Source organism: Arvicanthis niloticus, chromosome 13, assembly GCF_011762505.2.
Source record: "Arvicanthis niloticus isolate mArvNil1 chromosome 13, mArvNil1.pat.X, whole genome shotgun sequence".
NCBI lineage: Eukaryota > Metazoa > Chordata > Mammalia > Rodentia > Muridae > Arvicanthis > Arvicanthis niloticus.
In genome coordinates this window covers 55,190,174-55,214,022 of record NC_047670.1, presented here as the reverse complement: position 1 = coordinate 55,214,022, position 23,849 = coordinate 55,190,174, and the positions used below count along the sequence as shown (strand labels likewise).

The 23,849-nt window shown below is 51.8% G+C and overlaps 2 protein-coding genes across 3 annotated transcripts in view; both read right to left on the bottom strand.

Annotated features, from left to right (window-relative positions):
• Mgat3 (beta-1,4-mannosyl-glycoprotein 4-beta-N-acetylglucosaminyltransferase) overlaps window positions 1-13,876 on the bottom strand; it is a 52,904-nt gene extending 39,028 nt beyond the window's left edge. The window contains exon 1 of one of the 2 annotated variants that reach the window (XM_034517069.2): window positions 13,607-13,876. The gene's annotated coding sequence lies outside the window, so the exon portion shown is untranslated. Of the gene's footprint in view, window positions 1-4,355; window positions 4,539-13,606 lie in introns of those variants that run through there. The other variant, XM_034517068.2, reaches the window with a different exon arrangement.
• Window positions 13,877-18,154: 4,278 nt separating this feature from the next.
• The window catches only part of Tab1 (TGF-beta activated kinase 1 (MAP3K7) binding protein 1), a 30,668-nt gene continuing 24,973 nt past the window's right edge, over window positions 18,155-23,849 (bottom strand). Inside the window, exons 9-11 of the mRNA XM_034517592.2 lie at window positions 22,182-22,404; window positions 21,038-21,194; window positions 18,155-19,869 (exon numbers count right to left, since the gene is read on the bottom strand). Coding sequence (XP_034373483.1) covers window positions 19,662-19,869; window positions 21,038-21,194; window positions 22,182-22,404 — 588 coding nt within the window. The 3' untranslated portion in view covers window positions 18,155-19,661. The remainder of the gene's footprint in view (window positions 19,870-21,037; window positions 21,195-22,181; window positions 22,405-23,849) is intronic.

The following is a 23,849-nucleotide window of genomic DNA, read 5'->3' as shown; positions in this document are numbered from 1 at the left end:
TTCCCTGACACAGTTAGGCTCAAACTATGAGAACAAGGATTAGCCAGTGTAAACAAATTGTACCTCCATGTGCCCTTCTGAATAGGGGGCTTCTGCGGTCCTCCCAGTATGAGTTACTATAAGTACATTATATATAACTATTAACATTTCCATGGCCAGGGGCTGAGGAGGTAGACGGCTTGGTTTATAAAGTGTTTGCTGCTTAGGTACGAGGTTTACCTAAGTTCGACCCCTACTACTGATATTATTTTTTTTAAAAAAAGCCAGACACAGTGCACGCATACTACCTGTAATCTGATGCTGGGGAGACAGAAACCAGTGGATCCCTGGGGTTTGCTGGTCAATCAGTATAGCCAAGTCAGTAGCTCTAAGTTCAATGAGAGACTTTGTTTCAAAAACATTAAGGTGGCTGGGTTGGAGAGATGGCTCAGCAGTTAAGAGCACTGTGTGTTGTTTGGTTCCAAGCACTCACATGACAGCTCACAACCATCTGGAACTCCAGTTCCAGGGGATCTAGTGCCTTCTTCTGGCCTCTGGGAGTATCACACAGTATACAGTGCAGACATACAAGAAGGCAAAACACCCATACACACCACATAAAAAATTTTAAAATAGAAATAAAATAAAGTGGGATTGTTGAGGAAGCCACACAAGGTTAACCTCTAGCCTTTACATGTATGCATATATGTGGACACACCAACATGAATACATTATACTTGTGCACACACAAACTTCCATGAGAAAAATAGGCACATCTAAGGATGTTTGTGGACACAGCTATCAGCAGCGGGAGTGGGCTGGTCTGCCCCGAGGTTGGGAGATGGCGTTGTGAAAGAGTTATGTGAGGAAGCTGCTGAGGGGCAGGGAGGGGCGGAAAGGAAGGAAAGCTGAACTGCCTGAAGTTCATCTCTAAACTCGCTAGCATGTCGGGGTTCAGATGGACCCTTCTATTAAAAGAAGGAGGGGGGCTGGAGAGATAGCTCAGTAGTTCTTCCAGAGGTTCTGAGTTCGATTCCCAGCAACCACATGGTGGCTCACAGCCATCTGTAATGGGATCTGATGCTCTCTTCTGGTGTGTCTGAAGACAATGACAGTGTACTCATATACATAAAATAAATAGATCTTTAAAAAAAAAAACAGGAGAAGGGGAGGAGGATGGGGAAGAAGAGGGAGAAGAGGAAGAGGAGGATGGGGAAGAGGAGGGAGAAGAGAAAGAGGAGGATGGGGAAAAGGAGGAGGAGGAGGCAGCCAGGTCAAGATTCAGGGGAAGCCTGTAGAGCAGCTAGAGCAGAAGACAGTCAGGTCAGTAATGTGGGGGAAATCTCAGGCAAGAGTTCCTAATCTCTTTGTTCACCTCACTCCATGGCAGACCAGGTCCTTGAGGGTGAAATTCTGCCCCCAGACCAGAGGCCTGGACAATCCCTTCTGGGAATTCTCTGGCAACTCCCCAGATTCTTCTCATCAATAGCCCCTGAGCTTTGTCTCTTTCATCAACCATCATTATTAGGCTCCACCTGAATGCTTGTCCTGGCACTGAAGCTAATGTGTACCACCTTCCACTAGCCGCTGCTCAGAGGATGTACATCACAGGAATTGACTGACACTAATTATCAGGGGTTTTATTTTACCCGATGTCCAGATGTCAGCATAACGGTTTCCCCTGCCTGGGTGAGGACACAGAAATGCAAGCCCCTGACCACGGGAATATATACAACCCGTGTGTTGGGACAAATGCCTAGTTTCCAAGTTTGACCATAAGGGAGCACAGGAAATGCCCAGAAGTAATCATACTAAAGTGCTCAAGGGATACCATATGCACTGTCCCCATTGGAGAGTCAAGGAGGCTGAGGTCAGAGATATAGCCACAGATCAAGTGGCAGAGCCAGGATCTGAACCTGGATCAAGAGTTTGCTTTAAGTAAGTATGCAGCCAGCACAGGGCTGGGCAGATGCAAAGTGCCCAAGGGAACCTATTGCCCTGCTAGATGTTAACCTGAGAAAAAGGCTTAATTTTCTCTTTAGTCTCTACCCCTCACCTGAACACAACATGTTTCTTGGCCTGAAGAAACTTCTAGAAGGGAGCCTGGCTTTCCAAGTGGAGAGCTAGATCTAGTTAAAGGAAGAGGGAACATATATGGTATTGGGGGGGGGGGGGGGAGATTCTTTGCACTCCAGGAGCAGAGCAGTATGCCTCAAGTCTCTTGCTGAGAAAGGAGATGCATGGTGGTGGGTACCCAGAGGGACTAGAGGACTCTTTCCTGTAGAACACCCACCTCCTGCCAGCCTACTCACCTCCTCCTAGAACCCCAGAAGAAAGTCCTGTGCAGCTCCCTTGACTCTCCCTTCCATTCCAGTCCTCCCGTGATCTTCAGCACAGCCCATCCCCCTCATGAAACGGGCCTCACAGCCAGCTGGCATCAGATGGCCTCATTTTACAGGTAATAATACCAACCCAGCAGCCAGCAATTTCCCAACATGGGTTGGGTGTCAGGCATCCTTACATGCCTCATCAATTCCAGTCCTCGCCAAAATCCTGAGGAGGACTCTCTCCACTTCACAGAGGTGGAAACTGAGGCTCGGAGCACCAACTCCCTGAAGTGAGGCAGTTACAGCAGAAGGGGTAACGGATGGGTACTGACCACAGGACACATAGAGTCTCAAAAGAGGCAGCTGAGGCCATTTGCTCAATCCCTGCGGTGAACAGCTCCCTGCAGTCCCCAGGAGCCAGTCCTGGTGTGGTCACCCACATTTTCTCCACCTGGCCCTCCTGTTCTGAAGCCTTGTCTTCCCTCTCCAGCTGTTGGCAATCAGGCATTCCCACTGGCTTGCCCCCAGGGACCTAGACTTATGCCAGGTGTGCTAGGTGCTGCCCATAAAATGGGCAGCAGTCACCAACCCCCCCCCCCACATACACCTGGAGCTCTCTCATCTTCTCATCTCCCTGTCTCCCTGTGGATCTGCCTCCATCTACTCCTCATGTCCTCGCTCTGAGGCACACCTTGGCACCACTTGCCAAATGTACCCCCACCTCTCGACACATTTATCCTATCACTGGTGTTGGAACTCGGATTCCAACCATGGTTGTTGCAGCCATCACACACAGTTCTGACCACTATACAATCAGAGCCAGCCACACACGGATACTCACTCTTCAGCTCCTTTCTCATAGTGGTTCGGTGTCACACCATACTACACATCTCTCGACACAGCAGGGATGCACACCTCTAGGTTCTTTCTCTTACGAGTTCTTCAGCCCTGGGAACTTTCCCATTTTCCAGTACGTTCTTTCTCCCTAGGGCAAAGAGCCCCTCTTTCTAACTTTCCCAGAAACCCTGCCTATCTCCTTAGCGTTGGGCAGCACTAATAATCCTGAAGTTGCCAGCTCCCAGAAGGAGAAAGCCTTATCTTGCTCTCCCTGCCATCCTCATGGTTGGCTCAATGTCTGGACCTTTAATAACTGTGTCCCTCCAGGTCAATCCCCCATGAAGGCATTTCTGCACCCATGTCCCAGAGATGGTGGAGGACCACAGAGGAATCCAAGTAGGGAAAATGTTCCTGCCTGCATCCCCCTCCTTCTGAGTTCCCTAGACTAGGGAGCATCATCAGACCTCAGGCTATAAGAGCTGATTGGGGCGCAGCATCTCTGCTTGCTGCGTCCCAGCTCAGGCACCCCTGCCACTAGCACAACCAGGCAAGCTCTCCTCCCCACCCAACCCAGGTTCCAGAACTATTTGTAGATATTTATAGCGCCCTCCCCCAGCCAGGAGCCCTCCTCCGCCCTGGGCAGTGCAGTGCAAAGAGAGGGGAGACCCCTCCCCAGTAGAAGATGGGGGCCTCTTATCCTAAGCTTTCCCCACCCCGCTCCCCACTAAGGCAGCTGTAGTTACAGCTCCAGCCACAGCCCCCACACCCGCCCAGCACCCCAACCGCGCCTGGGCCTCGGCCAGCAGCCGCAGCAGCCCGGGGTCGGGGGTGGGGAAGGCAAGAGCTGAGGCCTCGCGCCCCCAGCCCCGAGCCTCGCCGGAGGTGGAAGGGAGAGCGCAGCGCACAAAGCAAAGCTTGCACGGCTGGAGCTCCGCGTCTCAGGACGCCCCCACCCCACCCCGGTCCAGCCAAGGGAGGGGGTCGCCGCGCCAGGCTCTGCCCCGCGGCCAGGGAGAGCTGCGGAGAGGAGGCGGGTGGGGGCAGGGGGCGCCGGTTAAGCAGTCCCCCACATCTCGCTCCTCCTCGGCCCCCGCCCCCGGGACTGCGGGACTAGCACGGGGGTGCGGGGGGGTGGGAACGCAGAGGCAAGGCCTGGGGTGCGGAGAGGATGCAGGACTGCGGCGCGGGTCCCCGGCTCCAGGGTCAACTCACCCATCGCCCGCTGGGTCTCAGCAGCGGCGGCAGCAGCAGCAGCAGCGGCGGCGGCGGCTCCGGGGCCCCCGGGGTCCCCGGCGGGGAGATGCTGGCGTCCGCCGCAGCCTTTCCTCGCCCCATCCCGGGCTCCGGCGGCTGCGGCTGCGGCGGGCGCCCGGCATCGCAGGCAGCGCGGCCCGGGCCCGGGCCGATCCCCGCCCCCCACCCCACCTCCACCCCGTCCCGCGGGCCCGGCGCGGCCGCTTGACTGCACCCCGGGGCGGTAGCGGGGGCGCGGCGGCGAGGCCGAGCGCTGCGCTGGAGGTGCCCGCTCTCGCCGGCCCCCGCCCCGCCCCCGCGCGGCCGCGTCCCCTCCCCCGCCAGCCGGGCTCTGCGCGCTCGGGGCCGGGGGCGCCTGGACCGCGGGCTCCCGCTGCCGCCCCGCGCCTCTCGTGTGTGCAGCGATCGGACGCGCGAGTGTGCGCGTGCCCTGCCTGTGACCGTGCGTGCGCCGGCCCACGGCCCCGGGCGTCCTGTGCGGGTGTGTGTGCTGTGTGAGGCGGAGCTGGCCAAAGTGCTTGTCCCGCTCTGCGTGTGAGTGGACTTGTGTGTTCGTGTTCTGCAGCTTGTGGTAGATTGGCCCTTGTGTGCATGGAGTGTGTAGATAGATCCGTGCTGTGGCGTGATTGTGCGCATACTGTGGCTGGGGGCACAGGCCTCCTGTGCGGTGGTGTGACAAGGTCCTGAACGATGTGAGGAAGTGGATACACCACTGTAGCCCTCTGCAGAGGCCTGGTACTGGGAAGCTTATAAAACATTGCGTAGGCACAGTGTCCGTGCTGGTTTGTGTCTTGCTCGGATGTGTTGGCCTCTGTACATCCTCCTGTCCCCACCCCCTTCATCAATGCATAAAGCCACCCATGAGGCCCAGAGGGTGAAGGAAACAGGAATGTGGATCTGGGATTCAGCCCCAGACTTGGAGATTTATTTCTCCACTCTTCTGTCCCCACCCCTCAGGATGCTCATTAACGGGCAGTCTCTAGCACTCTGGTCACCTCTGGTAGATTATTATTCATTCATTTATTTTGGTTTTCCAAGACAGGGATTCTCTTGTGTAGCTCTTGGCTGTCCTAGAACTCACTCTGTAAACCAGGCTGGCCTTGAACTCACAGAGATCTTACCTGCCTCTGCCTCCCTAGTACTGGGATTAAAGGCATGTGCCACGGCTGCCTGGCTAAAAGTTTAACAATTATATTCTGTGTGGGTGTTTTGACAACATGTATATACACTTCATACATGTAGTGCCCATGGAAGCCAAAAGAGATCATTGGATCCCTTATAAGTGCAGTCACAGATGGTTGCTTGTGAGCTGCCACTTGGGTGCTGGGAACCGAACCTAGAACCTCTGGAAAAGCAGCTCTTAACCTCTGAGCCGTCTCAACATAGCCCCTAATTCTTAACTACTGAGCCATCTCTCCAGCCTTCAGTTTTCTTATTATTATTATGTAAAGTGATTTTATTTCTTAAGAAATATTCATCAAGAAAAAATTCATGTCACTAAGAAAACCCATTTCTACTTGGCAAGGAGAACCCTTTTGGTATTATACTGAAAAAACTTTTTAAAAACTTTTGTTGTTATTGGCATGTGTGTGCATGTGTGTGAATGTGGGCACACTGGCTTGAGAGACCATGTTTATTGCCTTGGGGAGTGCATATGTGAGAGAACAGTTTTTGGGATTTGATTCTTTCCTTCCATAGTGGGATCTAGGGATCAAACTAAAGTCGTCAGGTTCAGGTTTTCATGTCAAGTGCCCACTGGCTGAGCTACTGTGAGACATTAGTTAACTTAAAATGGCTACCAGAGAAATCAAAAGGACAAAATGAGGACAAGCCTCAAAGTAAAAGAAGTGAGAAAAACAATTCCAAAGAAAACCACAGGATGTACTGGCTGTATGCCACCTGTGACCCACATATCTTGTGAGATACACCTCTCGATAAGAAAAAAAAAAATTTAACCGCCTGTGCCAGCTGAAGTGTGTTTAACCAGTCAATTCAGAAGCTACCTCAGTTAACCAATCAAGCTACTGTTGCTAAAATCTGCCCAAAAGAATGATGTATAAAGTGTGTGTTTTTAGGCAGGGGGTCTCTCCTCCCTGGTTGAGGGGTGACCCTGGCATGCTGGAACAATAAACCTCTTGCTGCTTACATCAATCTCAGTCTCTGTACACTGCGTGCCCCAGAGTTGAGACTCTCGGGGTCCAATACTACCTTCAAAGGTCCCCCATGTTTTTGCCATTTTTTTTTTTCAAGAGAAGGTCTCATGACCAAAGGGCTGGTCTAGAACTCAGTGTATACCAAGGATGACCCTCCTGTTCCTCTGGCCTCCACCTCTGGATTTCAGTGATTTACCATGCCTGCTTTTTATGTGGCACGAGAAAGCAACCTCAGAGCATCACATGTGGCAGACAGGTGCTCCACCACCTGAGCAACACCCCCAGTCCCATGTCTCTTAATTTATGAATGACTTTAAGTGAATAGATTATTGTAGCACACAGTCTAAACTGGAAAATTATCAAAAGGTGGTTTCCGAATGGTTATTTTCATTGTAAAGGAAGTCCATCCATGGCCCCCACCTCTCAATTCCCTGTAAGTATTAGCTTTACAATACAATGTTTTCTTTTAGGGGTGGGGTCCTATCAAAGGCCAGAAAAGAGCCTTGAATCCCCTGGAAGATGGTTATAAGCCACCTACCATGGTTTTAAGCAACCATGTGGGTGCTGGGAATCAAACCCAAGTCCTCTGCAAGACTAACAAGTGCTCTTAACTGATAGGCCATCTCTCTAGCCTCATTTCTTTTCTTTTTAAATATTTACTTTTGTGTGTGTGTGTGTGTGTGTGTTTGTGTGTGTGTTTGTGTGTGTGTGTGTGTGTGTGTGTGTGTGTGTGTGTTTGCAGGTGCCCTCAGGGCCAGAAGAGCACATCAGACTTCCCAGAATGGAGTTACTGGCGGTATATACTGCCAGATACTGGTGTGGGGACTTGGACCCTGATCTGGAAGAACAGCAACTGCTATTTAACTGTCCCCCGAGACACTTATGGTTTGTTTTGTTTTGTTTTGTTTGTTTTTGTTTTTTGAGACAGGGTTTCTCTGTATTGCCCTGGCTGTCCTGGAACTCACTCTGTAGACCAGGCTGGCCTCGAACTCAGAAATCCGCCTGCCTCTGCCTCCCAAGTGCTGGGATTAAAGGCTTGCGCCACCATTGCCCGGCAACACTTATCTTTCTAAAGAAATTTTTATTATGTACCCAGACATATATGTATGTGTCTTATGAATGTATGTAATATATCTCTGGGAGTGGACGCTGGAAGAGAGAGTGGGATCCCCATACCCAGAGCCCTGCTGGATTGCAGGCAGTTGTGAGCCACCTGACATGGGTGCTGGGACTTGATCTCAGATCCTCTGGAAGAGCAGCAGGTGCTCTTAACCACTGAGCCATTTCTCCAGCCCTGACGATTTTCTTGATATAAGGCATTCTGTTTTGACCAATACACCACCTCTAAAGCTTGACTCCCTCTCAAGGTTATCAATTTGTCTGAATGTATTTATGTACTGTGGCACTGGGGATGGAATCCAGGCTCTCCCATATGGCAGCCAGTTACCATAGGTTATATTCCACACACAACTTGCATGGCCTTTGATTTCAGTATAATACAAAAACACTCCCATTTGCCTGTCCTGAGCCTTCAGTGTTGGAAGGCATTGAGAAGTACACTCTCCCACCCCTGCAGTGGTGTGGATGACAAGAGATGACTCTGCCTTGCCCTGCCCAGAGTTGGCCACATCTGGAAGGTTCTGGAGACCTGCTGTTGGCTCTTTCTCCCCACCCCACCTCCCACCACCCTTGGGTCTTTGTTTTCCTACCTTTTCCAGATTCCTAAGCTTCTTGGGAGGCCTCTGGGAAGGAGGGGCTGCCTTGGTTAGGGTCATACCAAAGTCCGCCTCCGTTTCTCAGGGTTTCTCTCAGCTCTTTTGGGACAGTGTGGTGAGTACGGATTTCCCCAGCCCTTCTGAGATAGCAAGTGACTTCCTAGGCCACATTTGGCCAGTCCCGGGTATGGCCCAGGATAGCAAATGCCCCTCCCCATCTCAGCCAAGGCCGGTTGGGAGGAGGAGCTCACCTCCCCTAGAGCTGGCAGAAAAGTTCCCCTTCTTCAGAACCCTCTCAGTTCCTTCTCTCCAGCAAAGTAGCTGGAGGCAGGGAATATGGACGTATGAAAGCTTGGATTCTAGTCCTGTCCCTCTGAACCCTTGAGCTTCTTCATTATAGAGTAGGGTGCTTGCATCTATCATCCTACAGACATCAGCAGCATCTGGCTACCCCTTCAGTCACTTCCTGTGTGTGGGTAGGGAGGGGCTTGGTAGGTGGTCCTCCTCCCCTCCCCCTCCTCTGGGGACTGGCTGGTAGACTGGAAGCTGTGGGAGCTGGAGTTAGGAGAAGCCCAGATACAAGATTATCCTGCCCCCAGCATGTTGCACGGTGTCACCTTACAGCTCAAGCTGGCTCTTTCTTTCTAGAGCTGATTTGGCTCAGGGAACAATTGCTAGGTCTGTTAGCCAAGCATTGGCTCTGCCTGCTAGGCTGGCCTCTGGGTCTACGGGTGAGGGTTTCCTACTCATCCTTCAGGACCTAGCCCAGATATCCCATCTTTCTGAAGGCCCCTGAAGAGCTTTCTAACTCACAGAGACCTTCCCAAGTTCTAGTTGGAAAACTAGTTGGCCACCTGGTTGACCCTAAACAAGTATCTTCCCTGCAAGCCTCAGTTTTCACTCTGGTCAAGCCTGGGGCAATGGATAGACAGGAATCCATTATTGCAAGGTATCCAGGAATATTCCAAATTTCTTAAAAGTATGTGTGCTTATAAACATATGTCAGCATGTGCATGAACACATGGGTATGACTTGGGCATGCTCAGTGTTTGTGATCCTGGGGAGGGCTCAAGACCATTGTCAAATTCTCAAAGGAGTTGGGACACACATTTAGGAATCTTGGGCTCTTCAGCATCTCAGGGACCATCCTAGGCTGATCCTCCCTCAGATACCTAGGCCTGTTGAGCCTCTGCTCAAACCCCAGCCTTCCTGGGCTCCCTGTCTACCCTTCTCCTCCCCCCTCCATGGGCTTTTCACCTGCAAGCATAGCATATAATTCACTATGTTAGTGTGGCCTCACCTGCTTATCTCCCTGCTGGGAGGGCAGGGATCTTTGCTGACTTCACTTGCACCCAGCACAATCTGGCACATATATACTGCAGAAACTCCACAAACCCTGCCAAAAGGCCAGGAGCCTCAGGCGCCTTCCCTGGCTGGCTTCTGGCTTCTTTTTGAGGAATACCTCTGACCAGAAGGGTCTGTGGGAGGCTTGTAGCAAGAAAGAAACTAGAGAAAAGGGCAACCTTTTGGTGAGGGAGGCCTCTTCACTGGAAAGCACCCTTGGTGGGCCAGGGTTGTTATGTGCTGCCAGAACATGACCTGGGATGACAGTACCAATCATACCCCACGAGAAACTGAGGCCCCTGCTCTATCTCCAATTCCAACCAGGGCACTCTGACCCTGTGCTTTCCTGAGCAGCCCCAAAACTCCCATTAGGTGACAAGTGAGACACGGGGAGACTGTTGGGTGTCTGAGGAGCAGAGCTAGGACTCCAGCCCAAGTTCTAGACCCTGAGCCAGGGCTTTAGCCACCAGGTCAGTTCCAAGAGACTGCTACTACAAGCCAGGCTCGGACTCCAGGCTACCTATCCTGGGATGGGAGGAACGAGCCTCCTAGCTGTCACCAGGAAAATCTGGGTCTCTGAGAGCAGAAGAGACAAGGGGAAAGCAAGGAAGCAAGGGATGCTCGGCTTGGCCTTGGAGGTCAGGGTAGACCTGAAAACAGCACTGGAAGGGAACAGCGTGCAGGCTGAGAAAGATCATAAGCAAAAGCAGGATGTTTGCAGTGCAGCCCAAACCACAGCCAGATGAGGGGACGTGAGGAAAGGAAACTTAGGGTGAGGACTCAAAGAGCTCAGAGGAAGCCCCAGATGCCAGAGCATCTTCAGCCTATAGCTGAGCAGTGACATCCCCTACTGGCCCCTGAGGGTAGCAGACTGTGAGCAGAGGACTGGGTCACACCAATGTCTCCACCTAAGCTGCTTCTTGCTTCAACATCTGTGGGGAAAAGCAGACACACCCACATACATGTACACATACATCTGCAGGCACTCAGAGACCAGGTCCCAACCTGTCCCAGCTGCCTAAAGTGGGTATCTCCATACTCACTCAGTCTGCCTCATAGTCACATAACCTTGTATACACAAACACATGTGCACACCCAGGTCATACACTTGAGCCCACAAATCCCTGCTGGGCACTCCCTAAAAACCAATACCACAACATTCCACAGTGTCACCACAGGGAGGGAAGGGCTGGGAACCAAGCATTGAGAACCTGACAGGGGTGATTCAGAGTTACTCAGAATCCCTCTTCTGCCTTTATGTCCCTCTTGGATGCACAGCAATGCCTGCATCAGGGAAGGGGCCCCACAAGTCAGAGGTGGTAAAGTAGGCCCAGGATGTTGTCTTGGGGTCTGGGAACCTGACCTCAACTTCAACAGCTGGGTGTCCAATGTCCATCCTTTTGGTAACTTTGCTGGCCCTTACCCAGTAGCCTGGTGTCTCTAGGGAAAATGACTGACTGGGCTGAGCCTGAAGGCAACCTCAGGAATATCCAGATTTTGCTTATCTGAGCCTGAAAAGCATGGGCTCAGGGTGATCTGTGTGGCTCAGAAGCTTCTCTAGTCCATCTGATGGACAAAAATATACTGTGTCAAGTGCTGCTCAGTCCTGCTCAAGGATCAGGGCCATGTATCTGGAGCCAGAATGGAGAGCAGAGCTGGAAGCTCAGCAGAATTCATCCACAAAATCCAAGAGCAGCTACCAAAAAGGCCACAGAGGCCACTGTCCTGGATGAGTTGGTAGAATGACCTTTTGCATACGCACAGCCTGACTGTAGAGTAAGAAAATGAAGTGAGGGTGGCCAAGACGGCTCAACAGATAAAGGAGTATGTCACCAAGCCTGGAGACCTGAGACCCACATGGTGAAAGCAGAAGACTGACATATGCCCCAGGTTGCCCTCTGGTTCCACATGGGTCCTGAGACTGATGTGGCTACTTATTTTGTAAATAACACTATATACATCTCCGTGTGAGTGTGTGCACCTGGGTGCCGGTGTTCAGGTATGCTCAAGACCAGAGCATAGAACCTCCCTGGAGTTACATTTACAGATAGTTGTGAGCTCTCATACCTGTCACATGGATGCTGTCCTCAGGAGGGAGGCATGAGCAGAACAGGGTATGTTGAAATGGCTGCCTACCAGCTCCCCTCCCTCCTGTGAGCCACCTCTCCTATGGTTCCTCTCAGAACCTGGGCTGGCCATGATTTGACCTGGTCACTCACTATAATGAAGTGAGAGTGACCAGAACATTCCCAGGCCCCAATCTCCAAGCCTTGGGTGACTGTTTTCTCTAGGGAGAAATGAAGGCATGTGATCATCTTGCTACTAGGGAGAGAGATTATGAAGAGACAACAGCCTGATACCCACAAGACAGACTGAGGGTATTGAGATGCCAGTGTGCAGAGCTGAGCTCAGGTTGACCCAGGGATATGCTCTAGAAATAGGAGCCCTTTCTGCTCTCAGACAGGTAGCCACTTGCTGTTTCATAGAGGGGAGCCAACAGGCCTATCCAACCAGCTGATGGCCACATCTTGTCTTTCTCTACCAGACATGGCAGACACTGGCTACTTTCCCTTGCACTGACTAAGGATGGTGCAGTTGCAGAGAGAAAAAGTCATTGTTTCAAGAAAACATACCAAGACCTCCCTTAGGACTGGACCAGGTGTGCATTTCCCATGCAGCTGAACTAGAGCTGCAACAAGGGCTACAATTGCAGAGACAGGATGCTACTATGTGCCAAGCCTGAACATGAACAAAGACACTGCTTCCCAGGCTTTCAAGGCTCTCCTGAGGTACAGGGTGCAGCCCCACAAGAGGCCAAAGAACAGAACACACACACACACACACACACACACACACACACACACACACACACACACACTTTTCTGCTTCCCTGTTCCAAGGGAGAAGAAGGTGAGCCAACTTGACCCTCCTCCCCAGTGCTGCCTGCCCACCTAGAGGAGCATCCTAGAAGGCAGCCACAGCAGGGAAAGATACTTTCCCTAGACACCAACATCCATAAGAACTTTCTAGGCTGTCCTGAGAGCTTGGAGTTCACAAAAACAAATACACACACGAGAGAGAGAGAGAGAGAGAGAGAGAGAGAGAGAGAGAGAGAGAGAGAGAGAGAGAGAGAGAGAGAGAGAGAGAGAGAGAGAAATGGGCACTTTGCAGCAAAGGAGTGACTCCCCCTTCCACCTCCTCCTCATTAGGCTGTCTCCTTTGAAGAACCCTGAAAAATCTGGGCTGAGGACTATGAACCCAAATTTCTACAAAGGGGCTCAGAGAGGAAGGCGAACTGTCAGCAAGCATTTGGGGGGGGGGGTTGTTGTTCATTTTTCAAGACAGGGCTTCTCTGTAATAGCCCTGGCAGTCCTGGAACTCACTCTGTAGACCAGGCTGGCCTCAAGCTCACAGAGATCTGCCTGCCTCTGCCTCCCAAGTGCTGGGATGAAAGATGTGTACCACCACATCTGGCTCAGCAAGCATTTATTTTTGTGGGACCTGGGATTGAACCCAGGGCCTGGCACACAGACAAGCACTTCATTACCACTGAACTCTATCCACAGTCCTTTTATTATTATTATTTTAACCTATTTGATGTGTGAGGAACCTGTCCAGAGTTGGTTCCTTCCTTCACTGTACGGGTCCCATTGATCAAACTTAGGCCGTCAGACTTGCCAGCAGGCACCTCCACCTGCTGATCCTTCACACTGATTCTATTAATTCAAACAGGCTGGCCTTGAACTTCATGTATAGCCAAGGACAATTTTCAGTCTAATCCTCCTACCCCCAACCCCTCGGGTGCTGTTTTATGAGATGCTGAGGTTTGAATCCATGGCTTTGTGCATGCTAGGCAAGCACACCATCAGCTAAGCTGCATCCCTACCTCCTATTTTTATTTTCCTCAGGATTTCACTATATAATGTAGACTGGTCTCAAATCTGAGGTCCTTGTGACTTGGCTAGCTTCCTGGGATTCCAGGGGTGTATTGTCTTACCTGTGTTCTGTCCCTTATCTTCCTTTAAAGATGGCAATCACTGAGGTTCTTGTGCATTGTCCAAGATCACCCAGAGGCATCTAGATGAAGAAATCCTGAGCACCAAACCAAGATGGCAGGCAGGAAGGCAAGCATTTGTCTGCCCGTCCTTTTTTTTTTTTTTTTTTTTTTTGGTTTTTCGAGACAGGGTTTCTCTGTGTAGCCCTGGCTGTCCTGGAACTCACTCAGTAGACCAGGCTGGCCTCGAACTCAGAAATCCGCCTGCCTCTGCCTCCCAAGTGCTGGGATTAAAGGCAAGCACCACCACTGCCCGGCATTGCCCGTCCTTCTTATATACCTGCAGATGCTCATGGGTCTTGCTGAAACAGCACCGTCCTCTCTGTTTGCTTTGCATGTCCAAAGTAGAGCCAGGAAACCTATATTTTTAACAACCACCCCCTCTTGGTTGCCAAAGGACTTGGCTGTGTGCAGCCAGGCTGGGGCCAACATCACAAGCCTCTCTCCAGTTAATGCCAGCTGGTATGCACCTGCTCATGCCCCACCTACCACAGACAATCCCTTCTAAAGTCCACAGGCAGTCTTTTGACATCAGCCTAAATGGCCTCCTCATCCCCCACCCAGCTTTTACCTGAGTTACACACTGCAAGCTCCTAACAGCCACCAGAAACAAAGGTATTTGATTGAGATCACTGGGGTCCCGAAGTCTTGGGCATCATAGGCCATGGTGGGGTAGGGTTGGAGAGTGTAAGAATGGGTTTAGTCTGCTAACCTCTAGGGTTAGCAAACTGTTCATCCAAGCACATCAATTTACTCAAGGAGACTTTCTGTTTCTTGAGGGGTCGGAGAAGGCTCGGCAGGCTGTTGCCAATCTTCACCATCAGAGTTTAACCCTTAGGACCCATGTGATGGAAGGACAGAACTGACTCACACATTTTCCTCTGACCTCCACATGTGTGCTGTGGCATGTATGCATCCACACACATACACAGATAAATGTGAAAATAATTAGAAAAAGCCATGAAACATCTCATTTACCACCAAGCCCAAAACTCTTGGCAGGGTTTGGCAATTTTCTGTAGGTATTTGCAGCAGCTACATCTTGAGAGGTTGGCTCTAGATAGTTTGTGCTTTTGTCTATAGCTGTCACTTTATCTTTTTAAAACAGGGTCTCATTACGTAGGTTTGCTTGGCCTGGAGCTCGCTATGTAGACCAGGCTGGCCTCAAACTCAGAGCTCTGTCTGCCTCTGTCTCCCAAGTGCTGCCATTAAAGGCTTGTGCCACTACACCTAGCTACCTGGCATTTAAAAATATTTATTTTAAATGTTTATTTATATATGTCTATGGGGAAGATAGCACCTTGAGAAGCCAGAATAGGGCATTGGATTTCCCAGAGTTGAAGTTACTGGTAGTTGTGAGCTGTTTGATGTGGGTGCTGGGAACTAAACTTCATTCTTATGGAAGGGATGCCAAGCCATCTCTCCAGGCCTCACCTGACTTTTTTTGGGAGGGGGTGGGGTGGGGTTGGGGGAATGTTTTGAGACAGGGTCTCTCTACAAGGACCTGGTTGTTTTGGAACTATGTATGCCATTATGTACATCAGGTTGGTCTTGAGCTAAGAGCGATCCATCTCTGCCTCCTGGATTCTGATATTAAAGGTATGCTTCACCAAGCCCGGCTTTTAAAAACTAGTTATGAGCCGGTTGTGGTGGCGCATGCCGGTAGGATTTGCTGAAGGAGGCAGAGGCAGGAGGATCTTGAGTTCAAGGCCAGCCTGGGCTACACATTTGCCGGGCAATGGTGGCCTGCCTTTAATCCCAGCACTTGGGATGCAGAGGCAGGCGGATTTCTGAGTTCGAGGCCAGCCTGGTCTACAGAGTGAGTTCTAGGACAGCCAGGGCTACACAGAGAAAACCCTGTCTTGAAAAACAAAACAAACAAAAAGTAGTTATGAGTATGGGCATTTTGTTGGTGTGCAGATCTGTGCATGTACGCCTGGTGCCTGGATTTACAGATGTTTGTGACCTGCTATGTGGGTGCTGGTAATCAAACCCCTGTCTTCTAGAAGAGCACCCAGTGTTTTTAACCACTGAGCCTTCTCTCCCATTCCATCATTCTTAAATACTTCCAGGTTGCTCTTAGGCTGACTGTGTGAAGCACGACTCAGGGCTGAGAGGGAACAGCAGGCTGACACGCTCACACAGCAGGTGCTGGGAAGGTTGAGTTCAGCACTCTTTGGACCATGGAGTGCTGCTGTCGAAGTGAGAAGAGCAGGAAGAGCTCCATCACAGTGGGTAGGAAAGACAGACACAAGTTCTAAGTCCCATTCCCACCCTGCCAGGGCTTCCAGACCAACACAGTAAGAGAGAATACAACTGGCTCAGGCAGTCTCCAAAAGCAGAAATGGGTAATAGTGCTAAAAGCTGGCTGCCGGCAGTCTGTCCTCCATGAGGCCACCCATGCTTGTTGAAATGTCAAGAGTTTGTACTCTGAGCTGGCATCACCTCTGCGTGGGAACAAAGCACATGCTCCTGTAGAGCCTGTAGGGGGGCGGGGGGCTGGGGGCTGGGGGGGGGGGGCTGGCAGTGATGTGTTCTTGTTTAGTTTCCAAATAGGGACCCAGAAGGATGAATCGTGAGATTCCTGTGTCATTGGAAAGATTTGGGAGCCTGGCCAAAGACATCCATCTGGACTTCAGCTTGGAAGCCACTGCCCTGAGTCTGGGCCCCTAGATGAAACTGCAGGTGGTACTGGCCTAGCACCTGTTCAGGTGACAGTTCTGGCTGAGCTGCCACTAGACATGGTATCTGAGTTTGGCACATGGTAGATCTTGTCTGACACTCTTGTGACCTGCCCCTGGCCCATGTGGCATTGCATGGCAGGGTGTGGGCCCACCTCTTGCTGGAAGACTACCCATGTTGGTTAGACAGTCTTATTAGGAAGTCATCTTTACCTCATTTGGAAGACAAAAAACAAAACAAAACAAAAAAAAAAAAACACACAAAAAAAAACACCAAGACTCATCTCCAATGCCTGCCCAAGGTCACACAACTGTCCCTTCATTTGCTCTAGTTGCTTAACCCCTGTGGGGACCACTGGATGCTAAGCACTGACCCTAGAGCAGCTAAGCACATCAATGAAGTTATGCAAGAAAGCTGAGTGGGTAGGCAGCGCAGGTGGGGCAGGCCTCCCCCAGGAGTTGGCATTTATGCTGAACCCCATGTGACAAGGCATCCAGAGTGCTAAGGACACAACTGTTTTCCTTTCAAGTCAGTAGATGGAATCCAGGCACATCTGTGACCACTGCCACACATGTCAACAAGACCATCTGAGGGAGTCTACAGGCTGGAGAACCGGAAGCCAGGCCTGCCCACAGGAAGCCTGGTGATAGCCAAGGGCCCCATAAGGATCGGACTGGGCCCAGGGACACACTGGCTCCAACTGGTTTCATTCAAGCAGGTGCTCAGTTAAGCCTGGGACAGAGTGCTGGGAGGGTACAAAGGACTGACACTGTGAGCTTCCTTCCCTGTCTGATCTAGCCTCGGGAAAGGTAAGGCGGAAAGGTGGGAGGACCCTAGCCTAGCACGGGCCATTTGCCTATCTGGCTATAACACTGCACTTGTTCTCCCTCTCCCCCTCCCCCTCCCCCTCCCCCTCCCCCTCCCCCTCCCCCTCCCCGCCTAGCTTTTGGGAGATTTTTTTTGGTCTTAACACTGAGCCCTCCTGAAGTTTAAAGACTTGCAAACTCTTCCAAGTCTGTCCCAAGTCATCTCCCAGCAAAAGGAGACTAGGCCTTGAGAGAACATATTCCACCCCCCACCCCTCCACAGGACAGGTTCACATGAATAAGTGGTACAAAGTCAGGGTCATGTGGCACAAGTGAGTGCAGTGCCTCAGCCTATGGACGAAGCAGGCTCTGAATGGCAGGTCTACTGTCTCCATGGAGGGAGCTGAGGGCCACAGCAGTCCTCGGGACACCTGACGGTAAAGCTGGATATGAGGGTAGCTGACCTGATAGGCAGCTCTGCACATGGAGCCCTGTGCTAAAAGCCTCTACCCAGCAGAGGAGAGGATGTGGGGGACCCAGGGACCACAGAGGACAGAGCCCAGCTTTGTTTCTAAGCAGACAGCTTTTCAGCCTGTAGGCAGGCGACCCAGAGAGGGATGAGTAAAGTCCTCAGATGAGAAAGAAGAGGCATGCTAAAGAGATCTTTCAACCAAATAAAACCAACCAGTGGGGGCAGGGGTGGGGGGCAGGCGGTGGAGGGGCAAGGTCCCTGACCTGTGACCCAAGCATGCAGTTACCACCCCACCCTGATCCCTGGACTCACTCCCTGAGGAGCAGAGTAGCTCTGCCCTCTTTAGCTTAGACAGCAAGCCTGTGGCAAAACGCACGCCCAGCAGGTAAGAGCAGGAGTGTCTGCAGCTAAGAGGTCCAAGTTCAAATCCCAGCACTGGCACTTACCAGTCTGGCAGGCCTGGTTCTCAAACCTCCTGAGCAGAACAGGAGGCAACCACCTCTTGGGTGCTTGGGTGACAGACAGACAGGGTAACACACAACATCTTTACTGCATTAAGAACATGGTTCTATTTCTAGAGACCAAACAGCACCACATTCCTGGGGGGAGGACCTCCTTTGCCCCAAGTCTTTGTGCATCAGCTGACAGCTGCTCACCTGCAGGGCAGAGGTGACTTCTTCCCACCACCCCTGCACTGAGGAAGCAGCCTCACTTTAGGGAAATGGATTCTGAGAAGTGCTCTGAACTGGCCTTTGCCAACAGGACACCCTGGGCATCCTGCCCAGCAGCTGCATACTGTGGGGAAAGGTTTGCAGAATACCAGGTACAAGGCTGCAGATTTGAGCTTGGACTCCAATCCTGATGGAAGGGCTCAGGTCAGCGGAGCACCCGGCCTGCCTGCGTCCTCCTCTGGGCACAGGGGCGGGCAAACTGCAGGTAGCTGTGGTAACCCTCCTGTCTGAAGGTAGAAGACATGTGTGAACAGGTCCCAGTTAGGGCCTGACCGGTACAGTCTTTCCCCTGCATGTCTGCATCATCACACTTGATGCCCTTGGTCTTCTAGGTGGGCAAGACTCAACCTCCTCCCTCTCACAGCCATCTTCCACTCCTTTCAGGAGAGCCCAGAGCCAAGCAGCTTCCTCATCAGTGTGAAGGCCGTTGGCTCAGCACTCGCTATCACCACCTTCCCAGTACCAGCTGGGAGGAAGGCACTGGCTTCTGACTTGGCCTGCCCCACCCCAGGGCAGATCTAGAAGCAGAACTGTGGCTGCTTGGTGGGCCTGGCCTACTGTCTGCAGCCCACTGGGAAGCCAGCTCTGAGTTAGCTCAGCTGCCAGCTGGCTGACCTGCAGCCCAGGACTGACATTCCTTGGCCAGCTCTCTCTGGCCCTTTCTTGTCCTGCTCCCCCGTGGCTATTACAGGCCCCTCTGCTTCTCTGGACTTTTCCAGAGACGTCCAGTGACAGGCACCCACTCCCATTATTATCTTTTTTTTTTTTTTTTACCCCCAGAGCTGAGGACCAAACCCAGGGCCTTTTGAGCTAAATCCCCAACCCCTATCACTCCCATTATTCTCGACTCTGAATCTAGGAGTTTGGGCTGAAAGATAGGAAGGGGATAACCACCCAGAGATAAAGGGCACTAGAAGAGGCCACAGCTATTCCAGGGGAAGCGGAGGCAGGTACAGCAGTCTCCAGGGAGCAGTGTCTGTCTAGCCTGTGGTAGTTGGGGTAGCAGTCCACAGGGCAGCTTCTTGCTAATCAAGAGGCACTCTTGCTGGTTCGTAAGCCACCTGCAGCTTTCCCATTTGGCCCTGTCTAAGGATGCCTGTGGTCTGGACTCCAGCTTCCTGTGTGGACCAGCAATGCAGTCTGTACTCAGGCAACAGCCAAGGGCTGGGGGCTGAACCTGCAGCACATCAGTGACTCACTGCCCACTGGTTCCATGGCACCTGCAAAGGTCAAGAAGCTCGTCTTGCTTTGGCACTAGCCCTCTGTGTCTACACAAAGTTGTGCCAAGGCTGTACTCTGAGGCTAGACTAAGGTGCGGTCATCACGTTCTGCTCGCCATGGTCCACGCTCCAGAGTCGGTAAAACTCAGCAAAGTCCACATAGGGCTCAACACGGCCATCCTCTCCAGGTGGAAGTGAGTGAGCCGGTCTGGAGCGGAAGAGGCCCCCGTCAGAACTGGAGCTGCTGCTCTGGGTGTGTGTGTTGGTGGACTGCAGGGTCAGAGTGGGGCTCTGGCTACAGAAGAAGAGGGAAGGAATCAGTCTGGGGCAGCTGCTTCAGAGGCCCTCAACTTCCCACCCCGCAAAAGAGTGGCCCTTTAGGCTCAGGCCTCTCTGCCAAATATCCTATAGCCAGCTGGGTGAGATTTTTTAAAGACAGGCTGACCTAGGTGACAGAATAAGGCTCAGAGCCAGGGGAGGAGATCTGTGAGGCCCAGGAAGTCAGACTGAGCCCCATGAAGTTTGTCTGATTGGCTTTGTGGACACAGCTGGTGGTTTCCTGGGGAAGCCTGGTGGGAGGGAAGACTCTGATGATTGTGCTGGGGACAACACATGGCTACCCATGATGCCCAGACGTCTACCAGGCCCTTCCGACCAGAGGTAGTGGCAGGAACAGCAGCAGCAAAGCCTTGGGGACAGACGGAGGCCCTCTGAAGAGGCAGAGGAAAACAGGGACACTCCCTCCCTGCCAGCCCTTCTAATTGGCCACATCCGGGTAAGCCCTATGTGTAACTGGGTGTGGCAGCTGTATTATTCTATCAGTGCAGGGCTGGAATGTGGAAATGTGATCCCCCACCCCACCCCTGCCCCCAAGAGGTGGGGTGGGAGCAGAGTGCATAGTCACAGAAATCAAGGAGGCAGGTAGACAAAAGACCTGCCAGGCAGGTCTGCACCGTGCTCCTCCTCTCAGGCCAGGACCTCCACACACAGTGCCCCTTAAACTAGACAGCTGACAGCAAGGGCACGCCATAGTGAGAGAGCAGCAGCTCTGAGGACCCAGGCCAGTCCAGGCAATGCTCCCCAACTACGAATGCATGAAGGCAGTGACCCTATATTACAAGCTCCAAAACAGAAGAAAACCAACAGAGAAGCTGCCCATGGATGAAAGCTGAGACATCAGTCAGCTGCCTTGCTCCTTTCTCGGGCCCCTTGTCCACCGTGCCCAAACCTCACTTGCTCAGGTCCAGTTCAATACCCGCTAGAACTAATGCTAACGCTCCCCTCTACCTATGTCTAATCAGACACCTTACCCCAAAGGTGAGGGTAGAGAATTGGAGGCCAAAACCGCAGAGTCCCCAGACCTCAGGGCCTCTCTCAGCCCTCCCCACTGAGCCCTAGGACTTGGTTTGTACAGCTGTTTCTGTCCAGGAACCCAGGACTGTCTCTAGAGTAGGACAGCTTACTTAGTGAGGGTGGGAGTGGCTTCATCCAGGGTGGAGGCGCTGTGAGAGCCGTTGACCATCTGGCCCTGAGACGGCATGACAAGGGACAGAGTCACACTGGTCTTGCTGGTGCTCTGGGCACTTGAGTAGGGCACAGAAACAGGGTACACACGGCCCCCTGCAATAGGAGAGAGCAAGCAGGGAAAGGGAAGTCAGTTTGGAGGAAACCAACGTAGTAGGCTCAAGGCTACTCTTGAGTGACAAAGGTTATGGAAGGGCTGAGAGACCCCTAAGCTACACTGTGGCCCTCCACCCTTGGGGTGGCCCATGGAAGATGTCCCTCGGTAGAGTCTCTTCCAGAACAGCAGTGGGACTCCCCTCCAGCAAGGATGCCCACTGGGGATCAAGACGGGAGTGGAAGAAAATGCTGGACGGGCTCAGAGAAAGGGTTCCTGCATGGCTTTGCATGCATGGGCACCTTAATACAGAGGGTAGACTGTTTCCTGCTGAGACAGGCCCAATGAAAACATGGTTGCAATAGGCCAGAGGGACTCCAGTTCCCAGTGTCCCTGGGAGAGCAATGGGAGGCAGGAGCTCCATGGTTTGTTTGTTTAAAAACAGAAAAGGAAATGCAGCCCTTGGAACCAGTACAGAAGGTCTCACCACTGCCCAAGCAGCTTGATTCAAGGACTAAAAAGGAAAAAGGGAAGGAGCGAATTATCTCCACAGCCCCAAATGGTCAGACACAGTGCCAGGTTCTGGGGTGGACCATCTGTCCTACACCTGACCTCATCCAGGTCCCTGTATGTTAGAGCCTTTCTCCTTCCTGTTAGGGTTGTGAGTAAGGGTGGCCACAGGCTAGGAGGGACTCCACCATCCATGGTGGCCATTGCCGCTTCTGCCATCTGCCTTTCTAACTGTATCCGATGTGCTCATGCAGCAAGACTTCAAGGGTGGCTAGGGCAAGGGCTCCTTAGTTCACAGACAAACAGAACAAAGCCCTGCAGCTCAGTCTGGAACTCTGACAGCCTGTGTTGAGCAAGGCCAGCCCCCTGGCTCCATCTGCACTCTAAGCATCAAGCTCATGTTATCAGCCAGTCTGTGCTGCCTCCAGCCCAGGACTCACCTCAGGTGTGCCTACCTGTATAGTACATAGCATACATACCTGGAGCTGGGGTTGGTGTAGGCTGGCTCATTTCACCCAATGGATAGCCGAAGTTCCTCACCAGCAGGGTCATGTCTTCATGCCGTGGGCAGAACTTGGCACGTTCCCCACCACTGGCAAAGGTGTCACCGTGAATACGCTTTACTCGGTCTACCACAGCCTGGGCAACCGCATCCAGGGAGGTCTGCTTGGCAAACTCGGTGTCAATCATCGCAGCAATCTCCTGGGGTATGGAGGGAGGACATGATAAGGAATCAGAGTGACTGGGCCTAAGGTTCCAGAGCCCTGTGTAGGAGACTTAGAGATCACTAGCCCAGCAGCTGAAGGAAGTCTCTGCCAGTAACTGCAACCTGAGCTTTCCAAGCTGTTCAGGACAATCCTTCTGGAACACACTGATTAGAAAAGGTGTGGGACCTTGTGATCTCTCTACTGGCTTCCACACCTCTAAGTGGGTTATATCCACCTCAGTGGGTTGTCACCAGGAATTACATAACACATGGGTACAAGGGCACTCAGGACTGCTAAGAAATGCAAGGTAGAGGCTATGGTTATGCCTTCTTCCCTGGATAAAACACCCGTGCTAAATACAAGGCATTTTGCCTGGAACTTCCCTTCAAGAAGTCCTGTGTCTGGTGTATTCCAAAACCTAGTATGAAGATCAATAAGGAAAGAGAAAAAAAAAAGCAAAAACAAACAAACAAAACAAAAGCCCAGCCAAGTGTGGTAGTAGATACTTGTACCCCAACACTCAAGAGGCAGAGGCAGGGGAATCACTGCAAGTGCCAGGCCATTCATAGTAAGAACCTGTCTCAAAGAAAAAAGAACAAACCAAAAAGATCAAATGTATAAGTCTCTACCTGAGCACTGGCTGTAGCTCCTGGAAGCAGGAGCCCAGGGAAAAGGGGGGGAAGAACCTGGACACAGTGCAGAAGCTTGGCCTGTGGCTAGCAGACATACTACCTGAGACAGGACCCTAGACCTCCATGAGGAAGTAACCACTGGGCCCTCTATGCTCCAGGCTGCTGGAATGAAGGATAAAATAAAATGGGTGGGAAGCCTTGAACACAGGGGTCAGGTGATAGCCAGGCTTTACTAAGGGGAGGGGGCAGAGCTGAGTGTTAGGGAACACACCTGTAATGCCAGCACTGAGGAGGCAGAGGCAGAAGAATTCCAAATTTAAGGCCAGCCTGGACTATCTCACAAGTTTCAAGCTAGTCTAGGCTAAAGAGCAAGACTCCATCAAAAAGAAAAAAGAAAGAAAACCAGAAAAAGATTACCTTCTTACATGTACAAGAACCATATCCAAAAAAGACAGACATACCTAAACTTGGTCACACAGCAGCCCAAGGTACAGGTAGATACCCTTCAAATGCTAACCAAACATTGTGGCACTATCTGAGAAACTGGGGCAGGAGGTTGCTATGCCTGAGGCCTACCTGGATTACACAGCAAGTTCAAATCTAGCTCAGGCAACTGCTTTTCTCAAAACATGAAAATAGAACGGGGCCTGTGGGTATAACCTCCTGGTAGAGCACTCGCCCAGCAGCTCAGTAAGCAGAACACCCTGGAAATCACTTGGATGGCTATTGCCTGGTAGCTCTAAGTTGTAGAAAATCAAGGGGCTCCCACTGGTTAAAGAATTATATCCTCTCACACTTAACCTCCCCA